A 21976-nucleotide genomic window follows, 5' to 3' on the forward strand; every position below is an offset into this window, starting at 1 on the left:
TTTACATTTCAAAATTAGAGCTTATTGGAGGTAAAAGTTTCATGAGAAACGTGGACACCATTGCATTGCACATTTCTGCCTCATGAATTTAGGAGAAAACTCATTGTATAGCTGTTTTTACTTTTCAATGGTTCTTCCAGGTCTTTCAGGGATGTGGTCAGCCCAAACCTGCTCCAGCCCTCAGATCTGCCCGCTCAGCTCCTGAAAATTTTAATACACGTTTCAGGCCCTACAATCCTGAGGAAAGACCAACAACTGCTGCAGGCACAAGCTTGGACCGGCTGGTGAGTATTCTCAGATTGATAACCATGGCGGATGCTTTGTTTTACCAAGGTCATTCTTTGAAACTCCTAGGAGATTCTGAAAAAGTTTGTTATAAGAGTCATCTCATTCTTATATCTGCCTCTGTTCTTAATTAGAATATTGAAAAGTAATGGGATCTTTCTTTTGGATCATGTATTGGATTATTTAAGAAATCTATTAATCCATTAAGAAACTATTAATGCATGTGTGCAGTGACCACATTTTCAACTTCTTATTTCTCATGAAATATTAATTTGAAAACTAAGTTGCCAGTTCTTCCAGAGATATAATTGCAATAGCACATTTCTTACTCATCTGCTTCAGTTCTTTTCTGAAAATGGTTATGTATTCAATTATGATATAATGCAAGTTTCTTATGACTTCTTATTTGCAAAGTTTTCTGTTTGAAAGACCTTGCCTGGAAACCCCAAATCAATGTTACTATCATTTTTTTTTCTTTTTTATGTGTCTTTAAAAAGTTGGAATCCTTAGAATTAGTCATTCTTTGAGCTGTTTAGATGTGTGTCAGGGGACTCAGTGATATCCATCATCAAAGCAGTTTATAATACTCAGAAAATACAACCAAAAACATAGTAAATACAATTTTTAAATGTGTTTTAAAGACCAAATTTTGCTATAAAAAAATAAAAGCTCATAATTTCAAAGAAATACTGCCTGATTATTTTTAATTCAATTTCTTCCATTTGTAGTACTAGAAACACTTTATATACCTGCAATTGTTAGTGCTATTAATGTTGCTTTGCCAATTATCTTGATGTAAAATTAACAGATAAAATCCTTAATGTCATAAAGCACTTGAACCACATCTGACTGTGTCATATAAACTCAGATCTCAAAGACTGCCAGTTATGAAAATACTTTTATTAGTCACTGTTATAAATTACTTTATGATTTTAGTTAATATCCTTCTATAGTGTAGAACTCATAAGATTATATTGGTTGAATTTGGCCTCAAAGTAAGTACCTCTCAGCATTTATCTCTATAAAAATCAAATGTGCTTACAACCTAAAGGCCTATCCATGAAGTATCAAAATAAAGGGGTAACTAACTGTTAAATTTTGTTATAAATTTATTGCCATTTATTAGCAAATAAAACCTTCTCTCTAGAGTAGATATTTGTAGTTGCTGCAACCTTCTACTTTACCTGGCTTATATCTATTCTTTTTTTTTCCCTTGAGATAGGGCTTCACTCTGTTGCCCAGGCTGGAGTGCAGTGGCATGATCGTGGCTCACTGCAAACTCCACCTGCTGGGCTCAAGTGATCCTCCTACCTTAGCTTCCTGAGCAGCTGAGACCACAGGCATACACCACCATGCCCGGCTTTTTATTTTTTTGTAGAGGTGTGGTTTTGCCATGTTGTCCAGGCTGGTCTCGAACTCTTGAGCTCAAGCAATCCACCTGCCTCGGCCTCTCAAAGTGCTGGGATTACAGGCGTGAGCCAACGCGCCCAGCTTACATCTATTCTCTATTGCAGTTTCAGGAAAAGTTTAAAAATAGTCACCATTTTTCTTTTATACAACCAATTAGATTCCACCAAATAACTAGTCAGTTGTTTTAAAGAAATGATGGTTTTCATTAGATTATATTGTTTAAATTTTACTTTACAAATTGCATTGTATATCAAGATCTTTCTAACCAGAGGACAAATGGTGAGTATGGGTTTGGTCCCTTTTTTCCCATTTTCGTTGGCTCTAACTTAGTTATTGGAACAATTCAGTCTTTTCTGAATTTTTGTAAAATCTAATTTAAGAACAGGAGTAAAATGTGAGATGAATAAGTTCTAAAGATCTGAGGTACTACATTGTGCCTGCAGCTAACAATAGTGTATTGTTCACTTAAAAAAAACTGTTAAGAGGGTAGATGTCATGTTAAGTATCCTTACCACAATAAAATAAAAAGTTTTAAAAGAACTGGGGTACATTTTGCACTTAGTTAAAATTGCACTGAATTTGAATAATATAATGATATGTATGGCAACTAATTAATTTTTTCCCTTTGAAACAGAGAAGCAGTTTTCCCTCATCCCCGGGAGAAATAAACACACACCCTTAAACAGGGGAAGTAGAGCAAGAAAAATATGTTTCTAAAGACAATGTTTTAGTAGCTTAGCATAAACTAAATAAAGCATCAACACTTCGAGAATTTTCTCTGGTGTTTAAAATCTGATGGACATGAAAATTGAGATTTGAACCTTTTATAAAGGAACTTTATTGGTAATGTTCAAAATGCTCTAGATATAAAGGTCTCAAGAGTATAGACAAGTAGCAAACAGAATGAAAATCTTCTACCTTTTGCACCCCTCAAAAATATATTTTATCGATCTTTTTCTGAAAATGATTGGTAATGGTTAAACGTATCATCACAAGTAAAAGCCAAGGACCAGACTCTGTGCCTAAGTATTTACATCAATAAGCCAATTTTATTCTAAAACATCCTCAGACAGCATGTAGCATTTACTTCCTCAAAGGTGTGGCTTCAGGCTCTGTAAGTGAAAATTGCAGTTTTACCGATTTTTTTTATTAAATTAAATTCCGATCCCTTCCCAAATGGTAAGAATTAGTGACGTGTAATGCACAGCCAGCCGTAAGCCCACTTTGCTCGGCTCCTGAGAACAAGGCACTGTTTCCACATCAAACGGAGCTATACCAAGGTTATTCTTGAGAGACACGAGTTAGGTCCAAAGCTAATAACAGAGTCTCAGCAGCCATTGGCTCCCCTGAGGCCTTCATCCTTTGGGGGTTCCAATATAGCTCTGAACACTGGAAAGCTGAGGGAGTTATCCTTGGCCAGACTCCAGTCCAACAGTCAAACATGCTCATCTTCAAGAAGGATGCACCGCGAAACTATCCAGATGGGTCTGTCATCCATTACAGCCTATTTAGGCTGTTTATAAACAAGGCTTATATTACCTACTCCTGTTTTAATTTTCCCCGGAAAAGATGTTTCCTGAATATTTATAAGAAGCATGTGTCTGAGAAAAGGAGGATAATTGGAAAAGATTTCTCTTCATTTCTTGAAGTGTTTCAGTAGAAAAATGCTTCAAAGGACAATATCAAAACACTACTCCAATCACCCCACCCCTTTTGCCAAAATGAAAATAACTATAAAGCACTTGGAGAGTTACTTCTTAGTGCCATGTAAATTAGTACCTGTGGTGATAACTTTGGGCTCTGTTGGTAAATGTTCTTATATCAGTTATTCTAAAGCTATTTTTTTAATGTGAACTGGTCATTATGGGGTTTGTTTTAAAAATAAAGCTACCAACCCCAAGCTGAGTAAACTGCTGCTAAACCTTATATAAAATAATTGAAAACAAAACTCTCTCTTAAAAAATACAACAGTTCCATCATTTAACATCTTATTATATTTATAAGGAACTTATAAATTCTTTTGTATCACTAGGGAACATTTCCATTTGCTCCTCTGAAGTTATATACACATAAGCAGCAGTTGAGGTAGTCAGAAGCTTTCAGACATACTACCCTAAAGTAGTTTTTGTTATCCAAGAATGAGTGAATGTATTTTTATAAATTCAGGTGCTCATGGAAAGCCAACTCATCTGAGACTATCGCAGTCCCTACCACCAACAGCCATGATTTGTTGAGGATATTAATGTTATCAACTGCGGTAATTCAGTTAACAGAGTCATCCTACCATCATGTTGCTTTCTTGTCACCAACAAACTCCCCTTAGAAGCCCCTCTGTCCCAGCTGACTATTAATGACTTTCAATCAAACAGGCCAGAGATTATTGTTTGCACTCAGGAAGAGACTGGTTATGTTCCTTTCTTCTTAAATGTATACTCTGCAAATTCTCTTACATAATTTGACGTGAAACTATAATTTTTTAAAAGACGGTTCCAATTCACTGGAAATGTCAAGTATAAAAATAAATCAGCACAAAATAGCTCGATTTTTAAGATCTGAGCATCAAAAGGTATTTCAAATTAGCCTCTGTAAAAGGCAATTAGTTGTACAGCTCAGAAAATTAGAGCACAACATGTTCTACAGCTCACAGACGCACTTGGACAGGGAGTGTCAGTTACTTTATTCCAGCTGATTCATTAGAGTAAAAATGGACTGTGCATGGTGTATCTTAGAGGAATATATTTTATAAAAGTAAATTTAAAAAAAAAAGCCAGGTTTGGAAGTTAACAAGTTGGTGATGACTTAGACCCATAAATCTCCAGTAAGTATTCAACACTGTACTGTGGTTGTAGATTTCTCAAATATCCTACTGGTCATTCTGAGGGAATTTGGGGTGGGGGTGGGTGGAATGCCAACCTGCAAAGCTAAACTTTGTGCCTGTTCTGTGCTATTATGTATAGAATAATCTCTTTTTCTTTTTCCTTTAAATTTGTTTTCCTCTTGCTTCCCAGAGGACTGTGTGGCGGACTATGCAACATAGTGTAAGCATGGGTCTTATTCTTCCTCTCACCCCCATTTGTCTTTGTACAGTCATTCCAGAGAGTCCCTGAGAAATTCGCCCTCCACTGTCCCTTTCCAGATTGTCTGGAGTGGATTGAATACTGCACATGGCCAACTTGTTTAGTCGTTTCCTCTCTGCTTGTGATTTATGGTTAACAACCATTTTCATATTCTTTTCCAATGGCCAAGTTTTCAATCTAATCTTGGTGGAAGACCAGCTCATCGAATGGCTGATTTAAATTCTGTCCCAGTGTTCAGATGATGTGTAGTCTGCCTGGAAAACTAGCTCTTCCCTGTTAGAATATATTGGCCTTTTTCTTCTTGTGCTAATAAGAACAAACCAACATCAGCCCTCATGCATAAGGTGCTAATGTTTCCATTAGCTGAGACATAGAAAATTCAAGGGATTAAAAAATAAGTTGTTTGCTTTTCGTTTTCTACTTGAATTTCCTGATATCTTTCAGAGCATTCAGAGCATTTGGAGAGGGAACATTGGATATTTTTTACTTGAAAGATTACCCCCAATATGGGGCTGAGGACAAGAACACTCAGGTTATCTTACTTGACTATATTAACCAAAATAGTCAGTTATCTAATCTGGTTTCCACAATACCATTGCATGCTAATAACACTTTTTTTTTTTTTTTTTTTTTTTTTTTTTGAGACGGAATCTGACTCCTTCCACCTCCCAGGTTCAAGTGATTCACCTGCCTTGGCCTCCCGAGTAGCTGGGATTACAGGTGCACACCACCACACCCAGATAATTTTTGTATTCTTAGTAGAGACGGAGTTTCACCATGTTTGCCAGGCTGGTCTTGAACTTCTGGCCTCAAGTGATCCATCCGCCTGGGCCTCCCAAAGTGCTGGGATTACAGGCAAGAGCCACTGTTCCCAGCCCTGATACCACTTCTTAAATACATGCACTCTACATATTATCATGGACCGAGGAGGGAAGGTGACTCTCACCTGAGGGGTACATATTTATTTCTGCAGCACACCTGTGACATCATAGTGTTAACTGTTTGTCTGGCCTTAAATCCAGGCAGTGATAACACAATGTCTAAAATCCCTTCTTTGAAATCATGTTTTTAAAAAGAAATTGTCCCCTGAGTACTACCCCCATTCATTATTCCTGAGATCATATGCCCATATCCATACGCCCTGAGACCAGGGCAATTTGGGTGAAGAAAGTTAGGAGGTAAATCTGGAACAGGAATGCTGCAGAAAGGAAGACCTTGAGAAGGGGACAGGGAAGACAAATAGCTCAAGGGCTCCTGACACTAAGAAGGAAATGGGAGGGGAAAACATCATGGATGGGACAAGTCAGGGTTCTGTTCGATTGGTCCCATTGATAACTAAAGTGGCTTCAGTTAAGTCAGTAGTGTCTGCCCTTTCCAACACAATCTCTTGGGAGCTCCAGGTTTTCCTGCAGCTGGTCCAGTTCAGTTTCCTTATCTAATGGTTATCATGACCCTTGTAGCTTTCCCCAAGAGTTGTCACTTCCTTGAACATACTGGAATGAATACATATCATAACATCCCTCTGTCTGCTGGACTTCCCTACTTGTCCCTATAACCTTATCTAGGCCAAAACAAACAAACAACACAAAAATCAGATGTCTGTTTTGTATATGAATCTTCCAAAAATACACTGTAACTTTTGAAATTCATCAGTAGGTCATTGGTGACAAACATGTTGTTAATATTATTACATACATATTTAAGTACTTACAAAAGATCATCAAGATATGCAACTTTTTAAATTGCTCTGAAACAAAATGGACAAAGCAACTAACATTCTGGCATTATTTCCTGCCTGATGGTTAGTACCAGTTTCAGTAAAATGCTGGTGATAAAAATGTTCTTCCATGCCTCTCTGGGGCTGTTTTGGTGCGATTTAGAAACTGTTGGTTATAAGAAATCAGGAAACTGTCTGTTGTTCATTTTAAATTGCCATGGCATTTCATTGTCACCTCAAAGAATTCTGCACCCAGCTAAATCCACTAGTTTGCATTTCAAAAGGATGTCAGGCTGTGTTTAAGAAACTGCTTTATTATCTAGACCTTCAGCCACTGTGTTTAGGTGAAACTGATATTTCCCACCTTCCATCCCAACACAGACACACACAGAGACACACATACGCACACACACACACACACACACATGCACTCACCCTCAGTCTTCGCTTGGCCTGAACAAAAAAAGTAAAACCTCAATAACAACCGTAAGCCAGATTCTCCACTTTAATTAGTTTTCTAAAGATAAATAGGTCAAGGCCAGATTGGCTTTCAGCCTCTGCTGCAGCTGAATAAATTATGTCTCATTCACCCCAGCAAACAAATGGCTACTGCTTCATCCACTTCAGGTTGTGAACGGCCCGGTCTTGCCTGAACCTGCTTTATCCATTTGCTGCAAAACCCCACTGAGACACCCCAGTTTCATTTTCAATGAACCCTTGGTAATAACAGCAGCAAAATGCAGTGAGCTTTCAAAGCAGGGAGAAAATAAAGAAACGTTAAACCAAACCACCCAACTTATTCTGTCTCGGTTTCTGCTCTTCTTCGGGCAACATCAGCAGCATGTGGTAGCAGAGAGAGCCGCCTGTCACAGGCTTCTTTCCATTTAGGAGGCTGTGGTTGATGAGGCCCAAGTGGGGAACATCATAAGACACACATATAAAATGATGGCTTATCTCCAGGATATTCTGCTATTCCACGGACTGGAAGGATGCACGAATCTAATTCAATGAATGGTATGCACTGTTGGAAACCTGGATGGAACTCCTGCCCTTATGTGGATTTTTCAGTTCACACCCAATGGGCAGTGAACTATTTTTACATTCCCGAGAAGCTATTCTTCTGGGCATGTGGAAGAATAGTGAAAATAGAAGGCACATAGACCTCTCTTTCAGTCCTGGCAAAGTTGTGTTTACTTGCACAGGGCTGTATACCCTGGGGAGGAGGAAGAGTACACTCACTCTAGCTGCATAACTCCCTGGGAGATACTAAAGCCCAGTCCGCATCACTGCTTTAAGACATGTTCAGAGAATCATATGAATTCTGACAACAACATAATGTTATGCAACATGTTTTGGAAGGGGAACAATTTTGCACAACTTAATATTAAGTGTGAGTTATATTAAATCATGTTGGGGCAATTTATTAACAAAACCCTTTTCAACTCTGGATTAAACTCTCCTTTATCCTCAGAAACACTTAAGCAAGAGCTTTGGTGACCTCTGTGTCATAAAAAATGAAATGTTACACTTTCAGAACCAAAATGGGCTATTACAGATTTTATATCTATTTTATGGCATGTTGATATGCTTATTTTCTGCTTCAGGCTTTTAAAATTTCTTTCAGAATTCCTAGACTTCAGCTAATCCCAAATTGATGCATTCTATAGATATCAATCTATCAATAAATTATTGATTGAGTTATTCTCTGTTGCATAGCACTTAGTAAAACTAGCTGCTGTGTACAATCTACATTATAGCATGTTGTTAGTGCTGGCGTCATCAAAAGGCAAGTGACTATTTAGAAAAGCCGTTACTTTCCAAGTCAGTTAGACATGCTATGTCTTCTCCAGACAACAGTACATAGTATAGAGGCTCATGGAATATTAATATTAGCATACAATAAATAGGAGTTTGATTTTGCAATCTCAGATTGACTATGCCAAAAAAGAATATGTAGAAGGCATATTAACAAATGAATAATCATTGGCCAAATATGCAAATTAAAAACATTAAACCTCTGTAATATCCTTAATATAGGCATGTCTAATAGCTCATTTTCCCTTCTTAAGCCAGAACTTTCTGCCCAAACCTTGAACAAATTAACCAGAAGCTTTGTTGTCAGTTATGAACCAGTCAGATGCAAAAGTCCATCTGCACACTCGTTTCACGGTAACTGTCCTTTATTCTGCTATGTAATTGGTGTTTTGGTGGATTGATTATAGAAGTCTGGATAGACAAACCACACTAAACTGCTCAAACCATACCTTTAAAAATATTTGTTCATGAGACTCATCAGTTGACATAGATCTTTTATTACATTATTGAATAGATTAAAGAACCTTTTCCTTGTCATGGAAAATCTGCAACAATATTTTCTCTTAGCTGTCTGAGATATTTGCACCACAACTCCCAAATGTGATGTTCATGCTTATGAGAGATAGAGCTGAAGAAATGGGATATTTCATAAATACTAGTTTTGATGTATTTGCTGTATAATCAATCAGCTTCTAACAGACTCTGGGGCCTATGGAATACATTTTAAAGCACTGGGAATTTGGCTATTCCCATAACATACTCGGACACTCTTTACTGCTAGCAATAAACCTCAGACATAAACATTGTAGAGAAAAAACAGATGAAAAGGAACCCGTCTGAGTGAAAATTGACTTCCCTTCATAACTGTTAAAGGTAGAAAGCTATTTGCAATACACAATAACTTTATTACTAAGTTCATTCACAGTCATTATCGTCAAAGGCTCTGACTTCATGGGTATTTTCTTATACCCATAACACTGGCTGAGCTATCGAAAAATAAAAAGTCAGGTTGATGGTAAATGAATGAACCACCACCAGCAGCAGCTCCGTTATATTGCTGGCTAACAAATAATTTGTTGGAAGTTGGTTTGTGTAATATCTGTAGAAGCTTTTCCAATGCTGTATTGATCCAGATGGACCAGGCCAGGCAAGGCCACACCTATAAACAATCCCCAAAATGGCTCACAACAACAGAAGTTTATTTCTTCTATGTGCCAAGTGTTCATTATGCGTTGGCTGTGAGTCAGCTACATGTGGTCATCACCCTTACTCCAGCACCTGGGGTGACAGAGCAGCCATTATCTGGAGGTTCACCTGTCACAATGGCAGGGGAAATGGAGAATGTGGCAAAGGTGGCTGTTCATGTCTCTACCTGGAAGGGTCACATGATACTGATCACATCTCATTGGCCGAAGCAAGTCACGTGATCAAGCCATCAGGAATTCAGGGACATACGTTCCTATGTGCCTCACATAGAGAGAGAAAAAGGGCATGTTAGTGAACAGTAACATTATCGACCACAAACACTATGATGAAGGCAAGATTTTTAAATTGATAAAAATCCATGTCATTACTCTCTCCAACCCTAAGACAAACTTTACATGAAAAGGAACATAAAAATCAGTCTTTCCTTTATTCACCATATTTATTGTGCACTAAAATGAACCATGTGTAGGTGACTAGACCATAATCAAAGAACTCACAACACTTCAGGGCAAACCTGTCCAACCCACAGCCCATGGCCCACATGTGGCCCAGGATGGCTTTGAATGTGGCCCAACACAAATTCGTAAACGTTCTGAAAACATTATGAGATTTTTTTGCAATTTGTTTTTAGCTCATCAGCCGTCTTTAGTGTTAGTATATCTTATGTGTGTCCCAAGACAATTCCTCTTCTTCCAAAAAGCAGCCCAGGGAAGCCAAAAGATTGGACACCCCTGCTTTAGAGGATGACAGGCAAAAATAATTATAATTTAAATCAGACCATGCTCTTGTAAAGATTGCCCTGCACATGAACAAACTCTTCTATGGTCTTTTGAAAGAACTAACTTTAACAAAAAAAAAATTTTAGAATCCTACGAGAAATCTAAGTCCTCGTTAGAGAGGGGGTATCTACGTTGTCCTAAAAAACCATCATCCTTTTTCGGTCAGGTTTATTTTCAGCATCGGATGCCAACAGAGCTTACTTGAACTTTGAGTTCAATCATCGTTCAACCAGAGCAAAGGATCCCACCCCAAATCTGAAGGCAGTGTCTCAAAGGAGGATACAGAAGTTGTTGCCAAGGAATAGGAGAAAAGTGGCAATAAAGAAACAGAATGAGCAAAAACTTTTTACTACTGGCATCTAGATGTCTTTCAGATCCAGGCAATATGTATTTTAAATGAGGCTTCGATATTGTACATTGTGAATGCTGCTCTTGTATGACTTCATGTCATGTTTGCTTAGGCAAAGCAATTTTTCTGCTCTTCTTTCTGGGCCAAACTGGCTGGAGCAAATCGAATTGTTCTTCCTTTCTGTCTCTTTCATACATCATCATTTAAAATCACCAAGAATTCACATTCTGGAACCTGCTGTTGTCTTCTTGTACAATATCAGTTAATTTCTGAACAGCCTTCATCGAAGGAGAACACTTTTTACAGGTTAATTAGGGAAATTGCACTGGCTGACAGCAACAGCAAACTTATCCATGGCAGTGATAGTCTCAGGAACGTGTGTTTCATTGGCTTCTGCGTGGAATTACTTGCAAAATTGTAGAGCTTTGATTCCGCTGGAAGAAAAATTAGAATACAAATTCATAAATTATTTATGCATGATGAGGCAGGAAACCAATGACTTTGTAAATTTTATTCTAAGGGATCTTGACCTCAGAAAACTCCCCAAAGCAGCCAGCATTCATTTCCGTGAAAAACACTCATCTGTGTACTTGAAAAAGCTAAGCATTTCCTTTGCTTGTTCTTTGCAGCTCCTTGAATGCTAGAAAAAAAGGGTAAACACAAAGCGTCCAGAAGAGCTCTGAGAAGAAAACATAGAGGCAGCAAACTGCCCTAATTGATCTACTCACATAAAATCCAAAAACCCAGAGGCTATCTTTAGTGCAAGACATGTCTGCACAAAAATGTTTCCAGTTACTCAGGAAAATCAAATCTTCTTTATGCAAAATGTCTTCAAGAAACAAGAAGTATTTCATTAGGATTTTAATGGTGACGGCTCAAGTGAAAGGATCCTCATGCTCTCTTTTGTCAAGTTTTTTTTTACAAAATGAATAAAATTAAAAGCTCTTTACAGTATAATCATTTTTTAAAGTTTCCTTTCTCCATGATTTTGGAGAATGAGAAGTAAAATCAATATTTAGGAATTTTTTTAAGAAGCTGACTTTCAATAACTTGGATCGTAGTATGACAAGGAAGGGTATAGTGTATGTGAGTGTGAGAGTGTGTTTGTGCATGTGTGTGCGTGTGTGTGTGTGTTTCCTTTTTAATTACTCTCCACTCTTTGTGCCCAATAACAATAGGTGGACAACTCAGAGATTGTTACAATTATTTACCAAACTGTAGCCAAAGAATGCTATTTTTATATAAATGTTTGTGATTCATCACTACTTTTTAAAATTCAGGAACATTCAGTTGTTGTGAACAAAATGTGAGTAGCAGCTTCCAATACCTCCTAATGCCACGCATGAGATGCCACCGTTCTCTGCTTCATGGAAGAGTAGAGGGAAGAAGATAAGAGGATCCTTTCCAGAACAGGCCCCGAATCTTATGTATTTTTACTGATTTTTGTCTTATCTGTTTGCTCTATCAATTACTGAAAGAGAGATTTGCACTATGCGAGTAGACCTATTTTTCTTTGTTTTGCAGTAGCTCCCCTTTATCCACGGAGGCTATGTTCCAAGACCCCCAGTGCATGCCTGAAACCACCCATAGTACCAAACCCTATATATACTGTTTTTTCCTATACATACATACCTATGATAAAGTTTCATTTATAAATTAGGCACAGGGAGAAATTAACAATAACTAATAATAAAATAGGACAGTTATAACACACTGTAATAAAAGTTATGAATATCATCTCTCTCTCTCTCGCTCTCTAAATATCTTGTTGTGTTATACTCACCCTTCTTGCAATTAAGAAGAGAGGGCAGGATAGCATGAGATTTCATCACACTACTCAGAATGGTGCACAGTGTAAAACTTGTGAATGGTTTGTTTCCAGAATTGTCCATTTAATATTTCTGAACTGCATTTGAAACCACAGAAAGCTGTGGTTTCAGTTACTCATGGTCAGCTGCAGTCTGAAAATATTAAATGGAAAATTCTAGAAACAAATGTTTATGGATGATGTATATATTTCACATCTATATAGTTAAAACTTATCTTTCTTGTGAATTGAGCTTTCATCAGTATATATAATGATTTCCTTTCTCTACTGTTTGCTGCCTTAAAGTCTCTTTCTTTCCAATATTAATGTAGTTACACCATATTTTTAAAAATATTTAACTGAAATATCTTTGTTCATTTTACTTTCAACCTTTCTGAACCCTTATGTTTTAAATGTGTCTCTTAGAAACATCACATAGCTAGATTTATTTTAAAATCCAGAATAACAATCTTTTTATTTCAGCTGGAACACTTCACCTAAATGTACTAGAAATATTGATATTTATTTCTTCCATTTCATTTTGTGATTTCTATTTGTCTCATCTTTTTAGTCTTCTTTTTCTTCTTTCTTGTGGGTCAATTGAAGATATTTTCTTACTTCACTCTTTTTCTTTTAGTGTTTGGAACCTAATACTGTAGTTTTTATTCTTCTAATAATTACCCTTGAAATTTTAACATGCATCCTAACTTATCAAAGTCCAAGTTTAATTAATACGTCAATACTTTTCCCTCTTTTGTATCAATACAAGAGGACCTTAGAACACCTTAACTCTGATAATTCTCCTCCCAACTTATATGCTGTTATTATGGGATAATTTAGTTTTGTCTTATGAGTGTGTGTTTTACACAAAACAGAAGTTAATATCCTTATTACCATTTTATACTGGAACTTTTAATATAGAATCAGCCACATTTTACCACTTTCTTTGGTTATCATTCCTTTTGCATAAAACCATCCATCGGAGTGACTTCCTTGGTCTGGAATGCACATTACAAGTTTTCCTTTACTGAGAGTTTTATTTGAAAATGTCTTTTTGCCCTCATTCTTGAAAGATATTTGTGCTGAATTGTAATTCTAGGTCAACAGTTATTTTCTCCAGGTGCACTGATGTTTATATTTCACTGTCTCCTGGTTTCCACTGCTGCTGTTGAGAAGTTTGCTATCAGTTCTCCCTTTTAAGTAACCTGTATTTTCTTTCAAGCTGCTTTTAGGGTCTCCTTTGTTGTTATATAATTTCATCATAATGTGTAGGTATAGATTTCTTTTTTTATTAATTTTGCTTAGGATGTATTGGGCTTCCTGAATTTCATGATTGGTTTCTTTGACTGTTCTGGAAAATTCTAAGCCATTATGTCTTCAAATATTGCTTCACCGTCTTTCACTCTTTCTCTACTCATCCAATAACTGATTGGACATGTGAGACTGTCTCACTCCATCCTCCACATCTCTTAACCTTTCTTTGTTTCTTGCCAAATTCAGAATAATGTATTTAGCTGATAATAATGTATTTACTTCTCAGTTGATTTAGTCTCTCAGGTTTATTAAACAGCTAAATAAATTATTTTATTTGGCATTAAACCCACCCACTTAGTTTTTAACTTCAATGATTTTATTTTTCATTTCTAGTACTTAATGAATTAATTTTCAGATATGCTTGGTCCTGTGTTCAATAGTATCTGCCTCCTCATCACACTTCTAAATTCTACCTTTTCCATTTTAAACATGTTTATTTTGTACTTTGTGTCTGATACTTCTAATATCTGAAGAGTTTGCTGGTCTCATCTGGTATTTCTGCAGTTTCTTACAAATGGTGCTTTATTTCCTTATAGATGTCATGTTTTCTTTGTTTCTGTTGCATTTTTTTTGTGAGTTTATACTCCTTGGAAATTAATCAATAGAAAGTCTGGGTGGCCTGTGTTGAAGGGTATTTCTATTTCATCTTATCCTAAGGATTTTCCCTTGGGAACCCCAGCTGTACGTGGTGGGGTAGTGACACTGGCTCGTCACATTAGGGAAGCCCTGTATTTTACTCTCCTGTCCTTGCGCACCCTGCAAATCTAAGGCCATCAAGGCTTAAGGTCATCTGGGTCTGGCGAATGTCCTTTGGACCAAATCCATTCTTAGTACTCTTGTTTTCTTTTCTGGGTCCCCATTTTCACTTAGTTTGGAGCCTTTGAAAGTTTGTTACTTTCTTGCGAACTTGTTGACTCCTACATGCTCTATTTCATGTTGCAGTGTTAGCTGATTTTAGGAAATGTGCAGGAAAATACACACGGAGGCATGTACAAGGTAACTTCCTTCACCAACTCTGAGTTAAGATCGTTTTTTAAACTTTTATTTTAGATTCAGGGGTACACATGCAGGTTTGTTATATGGGTAAATTGCATGTCACAAAGGTTTAGTGTACAGATTATTTCACCAACCAGATAATAAGCCTAGTAGCTAATAGGTAGTGTTTTTATCTTCACCTTCCTCCATCTCGCCCCCCTCAAGTAGGCCCTGGTGTCTTTTGTTCCTCTCTTTTGTGTCCATGTGTTTTCATCATTTACTGCCCACTTATAAGTGAGAACATGTAGTATGTGATTTTCTGTTCCTGTGTTAGGATAGGAACAGATAGTGGCCTCCAGTTCTGTCCATGTTGCTGCAAAATACATGACCTCATTGTTTATGGCTGTGTAGTATTTCATGGTGTATATGTACCACATTTTCTTTATCCGGTCTACCACTGATGGACATGTAGGTTGATTCCATGCCTTTGCTGTTATGAATTTTTCTGCGATGAACATACATGTACATGTGTCTTTGTGGTAGAATGATTCGTATTCCTTTGGGAACATACCTAGTAATGGGATTGCTGTGTCAAATGGTGATTCTGCTTTGAATTCTTTGAAAAATTGCCACGCTGCTTTTCATAATGGCTAAACGAATTTACACTCCCACCTGCAATGTATTAGCATCCCCTTTTCTCCACAACCTCGCCAGCATCATTTGACTTGGTGGAGCATCATACCATTGACTTGGTGGAGCATCATACCATTTTAGAGCAGAGCATTAGAACAGTTATTTTTTGAGTTCTCTGTTTCTGATAAATATTCTAGGAAGCCCTATTTCATTGGACCATGTGGTAATTGGTACTATTGGTTAATATTGTTCCAGGTTCAGCCCTAAACTTCCAGTCCACAAAGGCAATAGCCCATCTCAGCAGCCCCAGAGCTCCCCAGGCCTGAGCCTATTTTCACTAAAAGATGTCACCTATATCCATAAACACTGACCTTCAGAGAGGCAAACTCAGGTACATCCTTCATTTTGTCTCCTTGCTGGCACCTAGAAAGATTCTCCTTCATACATTACTTACCAACTGATATGGTTTTGCTGTATCTCCACCCAAATTTCATCTGAATTGTAGCTCCCATAATTCTCACGTGTTGTGGGAGGGACCCAGTGGGAGATAATTGAATCATGGGGACAGTTTCCCCCATACTGTTCACAAGACTGTGAGTAAGTCTCATGAGATCTGATGGTTGTATAAGAGGTTTCCCCTTTTGCTTGGCTCACATTCTCTCTTGTCTGCCACCATGTAAGACATGCCTTTCACCTTCCACCATGATTGTGAGGCCTCCCCAGTCACGTGGAACTGTGAGTCCATTAAGCCTCTTTTTCTTATAAATTACCCAGTCTCAGGTATGTCTTTATCAGCAGTGCAAAAACAGACTACTACACCTACCCAGGCCAACTGGGCAGAGAAGAGGGACCAGGACTAGACAAATCCCTGGAATGCCTGGGGCAGGGGGAGTCTTTACAGAATAACTTTCATGGCCAGTGTGTCTCGTACAACTACTTAATCAATTGCTATTGTGGAATATTATGCTCCAGACTGTGGTGATTACTGTTTTCAGCCCAGTTAAAATATGCCTTTTATGGGATTTGCTTTATAATAATAGCAATAGTAATAAAAAATAGATTTTTAATTTAATAAAAATAGAAATTAAAAAATAAGAAAACAAAAATAATATGTGCATTCTATTTTTCTTAAAAGAAAAAAAAGCACTTTTTAGATGGAGATACAAAATTGGCCACATTTGTGGCAGCCTCAGGTGCTAGGTTCCACAAAAGCAGCAGGGTTGGTCACACCGTGCGGTTCTGCCGTGGGCTGCAGAACCAGAGTGAACTAAACTCTGAAACTGGCAGTTTCTCCTGCAGACCACCCAGAAGTCTGCCCAGGCCAAAACTCTGGACCTGATGGGCTAGTGAAGCGTCTAATATATACCAGCTAGATAGACTGGTCTGGCACACATGTGTATTTTGTTTCATTTATTTATTCATGCATTTATTCCCTGCCTCAGACAGACAGAGAGCAAGCGCAGGTAGAGAGGAAAAAGAACAGCCTCATAAAACCTGCATCCGTGTGGTCCAAATGAGGATGACGGGATTGCGAAAGAAGCCAGCTCCACACAGTCTATCTAGGGTTGCGGCTCCCTTAACTTCCTCTTCTCATTCCTCCCAACCCCTGAGCAGAGCCTGCCCCAGCCCACCAGATGCACAGCCCCTTTTAATTTGCACATGGCACAGCATAAATGCCAAATTCAAAGCTTTGCAAGCACTCAAGCCAAGTTCAAAATCCTGACTATGTGATTGTGTGCTAATTACCTAATCTCATCTCATTTTTGGATCTGTAAAATCTTGTTTGTAATGATGATAGAAGCCAATGTGCATAAAGCTCCTTGCTCAGGCATTGTCTGTACTCAGCCTAGATATTCTTAACACCAGTGATAATAATAGCAATAACAATCATAGATTAAGCTTAGCTGTTATTCTTATTAATCATATTAATAAATACAAAGTCAAATGCCACATATTCTCACTTCTAAGTGGGAGCTAAATAATGTGTGCATATGGACATAAAGTGTGGAGTAACAAGCACTGGAGGGAAAGGGTAAGAGGGTGGGAGGGGTGCCAAGGGATGAGAATGTAATGGGTACAATACAATGTACAATATTCATGGCATAATTACACTAAAAACCCAGATTTCATCACTATGCAATATATTCATGTAACAAGATTGCACTTGAACCCTTTAAACTTATACAAATAGAAAAATCTCAAGAACATTTAAGTACACAGATTTAAATTATTCGATAGGATTTCAAGTAGATTTTTTAAAAGATTTTTCATTTATTAAATGACTCTTCAACTCAAAGCCTGTAGGTAAACACCCTTGCCCCAGCCCTAGTCTTTACAGGAAGTGGCTGATATGGCTTCCTGCTGCAGCATTTAAGATGAGCTAAAGCTACTAGATAAAGCTTTTCTTGGCACATTTAGGACTAGTTGCTGAGGACTAGAAGAGAACTGCAAGCTAATGCTGGCTTCCGGCATTGTTGTCGAATAAAGTTAACACTGGAGCTTCTCTCCAAGTTACAGCCACATAGCAAGATGACAATGAAAAGTCCCAGGGTGAACATTTGGGAAGCTGATAAGAGATTCAAGTTATATGAAGGTATTCGGGAAGGATGCAGCTAAATGGTGGATGAAAATAACCTAGAGGAATGATGGCATACAGAGAGGCAGGGGACCCATGGCCTCTCCAGTGACTCATTTCTGAGAGCAGCGTACATGCCTGTGGCCTCACGTCACCACCAAGGACCATCTATGAAAGCCTTAAAAAAAAAAAAATTCAAGCCAGACGAGGTAGAAATACTGGTGGAGGACATGAAAAACTCCAAAATAGGTGATTGAATGGAATGTGAAGGTGAACAGCATTTGAAATAGCCTTTTTAAAAAAACTCCCTTGAAGGTGAACACAGGGACAAGTTACCAACTGTAATTTAACTGTAAAATGATCAGCACTTCGAGAGTAGGTTTGACTATGGGGAATGACAGCCACAAGAAGAATCTTGCCCCTATTTTTATCTTCCCTCATCTTGACACCTCCCCTTTTAAAAGAATAAGAGAAACAGAGGCACAAAGTTAAGACTTATGGCACAAAGATAGCAGATAAGAGGCACAGAGATAAGAGACTGAGGAACCAGAACAAGACCTGGGTTTTGTTTTGTTTTTTTTTAATTTCTGTTCTAGATTTATGTCCACCCATTGTCCTATCTCAGAAAATGCAGCATAGTTCCAGATTGAAGCAGAATCTGCTTGGCAGCCTATAGTAGTTCACCAAATACTAATAAGGATACGCCACATTTGTGACATGCGTGAGGATAGACAAAGGGTTTTCACATCCCATATCTCATTTGTAAAACTTGAAACAACTGGAACCAGCAATTTGATGTTTCTCTTGAAGAGACTCCCAGGGCCGAATGTTCTGTTCCCAGGGGCCTAACGTTAGAATCCTCTTGGTGTCTGTGATGTTTCTATTGCCGTCAAAGGTCAAACAAGAGGTGAACAGGCATTTTAGGGGTTTACTGCTATTTTGTCTCTTCTTTGTCGTCCACAGTACTTTCATAAGCGCCTCTGTTTGGGGAAAAGAAAAGGGAAGGAAGGGAGGAGAGGCGGGAGGGAAGGAGAAAGGAGGAAGGGGAGAAGAGAAGAAAGAAGAAAGATATGTTCCTTTCTGACACCAGGACTATTTTTAGTGCCCAGAGCAACTTCACAGAATTCTATGATGAAGCTTGGAGAACAACGCGGCTCACTCATTTGTGCTCACTCCAAGGGGAGTAAAGAAAGGAACTTGGTGAAAGGCAGGGCAGAGGGCAGTCGGTCTGGATGCCAGTAACTATTGTGTGTTCCCAGAACATTAAATCAACTATGCACCTGAGTTTGCTTTTCATTAAATCACTGTTATATTCTCAAAGACTGCTGATCATGGGAATTTGAGATTCAAGGTCCTCATTTTATAAGCGCTTCCTATATACTAATAGTATAATATCAAGTAAATTATTTTTGGTTGAACTGATGATTAGGAGTAAAAGCTATGGCTCTATTGATTTAAAACGATAAGAAGCTTTCAGCACAAGTTACTTAAAAGGCTCATGGGAATTGTAAAAAGCCCCTCCAGGATTACTGGCTTTTGGTTAAAATCCCTATTACATATTTTTGTCGTCTGGGTTCAAATAATTGCATTTTCTTGGATTGAGGTCAGCTCCTTCCCAACCCTTTTGATCCGTGTGACCCAAAGAGCTCTTTGGTTTACCATGTTTGGCTTTGAGCTGGCTCACGCCAAGTCTAAAAGCAAGATAGCTTGTTTGGGTAAGCAAAGCAAGACGACAGTGAGACCAGAGCCTGATCCTTAGAAGCTCTGACCACGACCTCCTTCCCTCAAAGACGCTCCCTCATGGTGGTCACATGGGGAACCCAGTAAGATAGCATTGAGCCAGGCATGCAGATTGGCCATTACTACCAGGGACAAAAAATTCCAAACATTTCCAGACATTTGCTCTACATTCAGGGATTCTTAGAGTTGGAAGGGATGTTAACATCCATCTCCATGCCCTCACTTTACCAGTAAGAACACTAGAATCCAGAAAGATGAAATAACTAAAATCACTTTGGCTGTATTTAATTATATTTTCTTCCACTAAGATCAGGTATTTTTGGTGTGCTTGTGTGCGCACACACACACACACACACACACACACAGGCACATATATTCCAAAATAGAGAATTATCTTACCTTATTTATCTTCCCTCATCTTGACTCCTCTCCTTTTAAAATAATAGGAGAAACGGAGGCACAAAGTTAAGATTTATGGCACAAGGACAGCAGATCAGAAGCGCAGAGATAAGGAGCCAGAACAAGACCTAGGTTTTTTATTTCTGGAACAGAAATAAAATTATTTCACAAAATTATAATCACAAAGAAAAAAAGTACAATCCGACTCCTTGGATCCACTGTCCACTTTCACAAACAAGATGGATCCTCTTTTCTGACAGACTTTATTTTCTTAGAACAGTTTTAGTTTCACAGCAAAAGTCTGCCCCCACATAAATACAGCCTCCCCAACTATCACAAGATGGTGGGTTTGTTACCATCAATAAACCTACATTGACTATCCTTTTCATCCAAACTCATTTAAAATTCGCTGTTAAGAGGATTTCTATGGCCTAAGTGTTGTCACTTTGTAGTGAAAACACAGAAAATATGCTGGAAACTTTAGTGAGTCCTTTAACCTTTCCTCTTTTAGTTAAATGACAGGAAGCAACGCAGTGAGTGAAAGTAAAGGAGATTTCGAGGAGTCTTTCCAGCTTGCAAACACAGGCACTCTGTGAGTGAGGAAAATTAAGTCAGAGTAACTTGTTCCCTCCTCCTATGAGACAATCTATTATAGAAATGCAAGCGTGGGAAAAGGAGGGTCTACCTCCAGCTCCCCCACTGGTATTTTATCAACAATAACATTCTCAAGGGACTTTTACAGCTAAATATGTTGGTAGTTTAGCGTCTGTCAGCACCAACATGAGACAGCAAATATTCTCAGGATACTTTTGGGACTCCCATATTCCAAGGCATAGAAAGGGGAATTTGCTATCTTTTTCTCCACATGCATGATTTCATGCACAATTTTAAAAAATAAGGGCCACTGCCTTCTGCTGGAGCCTGGCTGTTCACGTAGCTGTAACGGTTTTACTAGTTGTGTGTTTGTGGAAGTGCTTTTCCCCCTCTGTATCAGCAAACTGCATGGCGGACGGGGCTTGGAGACTTGGAATTTCATGGAGATGATTAATTACAGAGCATCTCATTGCAGATGTTTTTCTCTTCTCCCTCTTGTGGACCTTTTGTGTCTCTTTCCCAGCTCTTCTCTTCTTCTCTGTCCTCTGCACCCACCATGTCCCCCATCTCTACCTCACAGCTGTGGCTTCTCTCAGGAAATGCTAGGCCACAACACAAGAAAAACGGTGTTTTCGTATCACGGTTCATTTACTGCAGTCAGAGCAAAAAAAACGAAAGCAAAACATTCTAAAAATGCCAAGCACTTGGAGGAGTGTCTGCTCACGAAACTGACACTTTACTCTGACCCCGGTCCCCTTTTCAAGAGTTTCACTTTTACGGTAACACTGAGGTAGTCACATTGGCTAAAAATATAGATTCAAAAGTGAGTGCGTCAGAGTATTTTTGTGAGAGGTTTTTCGTCTTTGTTTTTTCACTTTATTAACAGGAAGTGTGATACCCAGTAAAAAAATATCACTGCCCCTTATAAAATGGAATCTAAGTGCAGAGAGTTTCACCTAGTTTTCTCTTTCCTTAAACAGCTTCAGTGCCTCCTTTTCTTAGGGCAGGAGTTTAGCTGAGAGATTTCCTAGGAGAGGAAACAGGACCACATTGCACACCTGGAGATGGTAAAACTGCCTTCTTCATCCAAGCATGCTTCCTCCCCCTTCCCCCTGATTTTGTTGGGAGAGAAAATAGGAAAGGGTGATCTTTCCTGCTTCCTGGAGATCGCCTACAAAGCGAACAGTAGAGAGGGATCTGTGGCTGTTGTCTCAAAGGATTCCTCTGCACATTAGACCAGCATTCGGAATATGTGGGACTCGGATCATTTACATGAGAAACTTATTAAAATACTGATTCCC

The 21976-nt window shown here is 38.4% G+C and overlaps 1 protein-coding gene and 1 long non-coding RNA gene across 2 annotated transcripts in view; one reads left to right on the forward strand and one right to left on the reverse strand.

Moving 5' to 3' along the window:
* The window catches only part of GPC6 (glypican 6), a 1194386-nt gene that overhangs the window by 1099315 nt on the left and 73095 nt on the right, over window positions 1-21976 (forward strand). Inside the window, exon 6 of the mRNA XM_054445853.2 lies at window positions 141-284. Coding sequence (XP_054301828.1) covers window positions 141-284 — 144 coding nt within the window. The remainder of the gene's footprint in view (window positions 1-140; window positions 285-21976) is intronic.
* On the reverse strand, window positions 9960-20725 carry LOC129011172 (uncharacterized). Its single transcript, XR_008493260.2, has 3 exons — window positions 20453-20725; window positions 20082-20224; window positions 9960-11072 (listed from the first exon to the last, which is right to left on the reverse strand). It is a non-coding gene; the product is annotated as an uncharacterized LOC129011172 (long non-coding RNA).

This window comes from Pongo pygmaeus, chromosome 14 (genome assembly GCF_028885625.2).
Source record: "Pongo pygmaeus isolate AG05252 chromosome 14, NHGRI_mPonPyg2-v2.0_pri, whole genome shotgun sequence".
In the NCBI taxonomy this organism is placed as follows: domain Eukaryota; kingdom Metazoa; phylum Chordata; class Mammalia; order Primates; family Hominidae; genus Pongo; species Pongo pygmaeus.